Consider the following 2723-nt stretch of genomic DNA (forward strand, 5'->3'; position numbering starts at 1 on the left):
GCAGGTGAGCTTATTCTCACCTCAATTAAAAATGGAAAAGATTTAATTTTTTCTGTATATCAAATGAATCTTCTATACTTTAAATTATATGTGATTTAAAGTTTCCCGCCAATGTAAAAATAATATGGCGGAAGCTCTGTGACGACAGATCGTTGAACCCAGAAATACTACTATATTCAACTAGTATATTTATTTCGACATATTTTTTATTTATTCATTAATAACATAGAAACATTATTATTGACCATTGCATTGATTATTTAGATACATATTGAATTCATTAAATATACATAATATTTTTTTCAGGGTTGTAATAATTGTAATAATTCAACTTGTATAGATTATGAAACTCGTAGATTAATATAAAATATTAATAATAATTGACTGTTTGAACGATAGAAATATTAATTATTTTTGTTTCAAATATATAATATTTTTTAAGAAAAAATATAGTTATGCAACATACAAAATATTTTAATGAAAATAAAATATAAAATCGTACTATTTGTATTGCAGAGGGCGTAATTTTCCTGTATGCACGTCCCTGAAGTACTGAATACGATTGCTGATTTGACTAGTGTACCAGCGGAAGTGACGCGAGTCGCTTCGTTACGTTTACATTCTGTTCTCGACGTCGCGTTCATTGTGGGGAGCCATTACCCTCGTCCGCGCTAAGCATCGTGCCATATTCCCATTCGCGCCCTAATACTAACAACATTCTCGTAGTTTTAAGTGAAATATTATGAGAGTGAAGACCGAAATGGACGACGACGAAAAGGGGTAAGTCTGAATTACATATTACTAGCCATTGAAAGGTATTTTTATGCGAGAATTTTCGATCGACGCGTTCATGGACTGTCGGGTTTATTGCGTGGGATCTCCATTGCGTATTGCAGTTACTTCGTATCTCTTACTTGCTTTCAATGTTTGCTTGATCATGAGCTAAATTGCTTATCTATATTACGCAAAACGTCATCATGCTTCGTTATTCATATATGATTTTTATGATATGCGAGGCCAATCTTTTTTTCCTGCAGCAATAAACGATGAGATATGTGGTTTTTCGTGAGAGGGGAATAGTTCGATGCCGGTTCTGCATAGTGTTCTTCTTAATACTTACGACACTTTTGATTGTTTAGATGTTACTCTTTTGGAAAAATCGACAAGCACGAGTATGGTGGTTTAGAATATTATGTATATTTTTGATATTTTATTTCGGTGTGAAAGTATGCTACTGCATCGTCGTTTATTAGATCCTTCAATTCTAGATTCTCTATTTTTATGCTCTATATCCTGAAAGATCAGAGCATTTCAATACTCCATCGCTACGCGATTTTCTTACACGTTTGAACAATTGTGATTATTGATAGATATGTGTTAAGCGGCATATTATTATGCATATATCAATTTTTCCGTGAATTTTCATTACTGATAAAAAAAAATGCGTCATGAAATACTTCAATATTATGTGCATTATGGATTATTATCAAAATTAGGTCATTGATAAATATATTTTACAATATAAATCGTGTATTTTTTATGCGTGTTAAATAAAATTATACTTTGCTATTTCTTACGTTAATTAACCTAAATTTAATTTACTACATTAAATTTATCAAAATATCAAAATTTTCTTTTATTATATAACGTATTATAAAAAATGAATTCGAAAAACGTTATTCTATTTATATTGTTTCGTGTATCGTAATTTATTTAAAAGACATTTTTTATTAATATTATTTATATAAGTCTATTATTTATTTCTAAAAAAATTTTTTCTTACAGAAAGTTGTTTGTTGGTGGTTTGTCCTGGGAGACAACACAAGAAAATCTTCAACGTTACTTCGGCCGTTACGGCGAAGTAATTGACTGCGTTGTTATGAAAAACAGTGAATCTGGTCGCAGTCGTGGTTTTGGATTTGTAACATTTAGTGATCCAGCTAATGTTCCATTAGTTCTTCAGAATGGACCACATCAACTTGATGGGCGCACAGTTAGTATTATTTTATATATTTTATATATAACACGAAAAAAAGAAAAAGAAATTGATATAGATATAGATAAAAAAGAAAATTTATCTATATTTCCCATTATTTGGTTATAGATTGACCCGAAACCATGTAATCCACGCACTCAACAGAAACCAAAACGCAGTGGAGGCTTTCCGAAAGTTTTTCTTGGTGGCTTACCAAGTAATGTGACAGAGACCGATTTGAGGTCTTTCTTTACCCGTTTTGGTAAAGTTATGGAGGTTGTCATAATGTATGACCAAGAGAAGAAGAAATCAAGGGGTGAGTACATTATAATAATTATTTGTATGTAATTAAACCAGTATTGTTTGAAGTGGTTTCCATTTAATAACTCATGTTAATAATAATTTAAATACATAATGAAATATAATTTAATGATATTTTATGTATTTAATAGTATTTTTTTTTAATTATTATGGAAACTATAAAAAACAATACTCTATAAATATTTAAATATCATATCATCTTGTTTCTTATATGATGAAAAGTATAGTCAGAATTCTTGAAATAAAAATTTTTTTATAATGTATAATTGATACAATTTATGATACACATTATTATATTATTATATATGTATACGTATTATTATTATTATTATTATTATTATATATATATATATATATATATGTACACATACATGTGTGTGTGTATATATATATATATATATATATATATATACATATACTTAATCAA

At 28.4% G+C, this 2723-nt stretch overlaps 1 protein-coding gene across 3 annotated transcripts in view; it reads left to right on the plus strand.

The window, feature by feature from the left end:
- Window positions 1-557: 557 nt before the first annotated feature.
- The window catches only part of LOC102672878 (heterogeneous nuclear ribonucleoprotein 27C), a 34581-nt gene continuing 32415 nt past the window's right edge, over window positions 558-2723 (plus strand). For all 3 annotated transcript variants that reach the window (XM_031515176.1, XM_006609541.2, XM_006609540.2), the window contains exons 1-3: window positions 558-780; window positions 1786-1993; window positions 2105-2291. In XM_031515176.1, the coding sequence (XP_031371036.1) occupies window positions 743-780; window positions 1786-1993; window positions 2105-2291 (433 nt within the window). In that variant the 5' untranslated portion in view covers window positions 558-742. The remainder of the gene's footprint in view (window positions 781-1785; window positions 1994-2104; window positions 2292-2723) is intronic.

Source organism: Apis dorsata, unplaced genomic scaffold (genome assembly GCF_000469605.1).
Source record: "Apis dorsata unplaced genomic scaffold, Apis dorsata 1.3 scaffold_58, whole genome shotgun sequence".
In the NCBI taxonomy this organism is placed as follows: domain Eukaryota; kingdom Metazoa; phylum Arthropoda; class Insecta; order Hymenoptera; family Apidae; genus Apis; species Apis dorsata.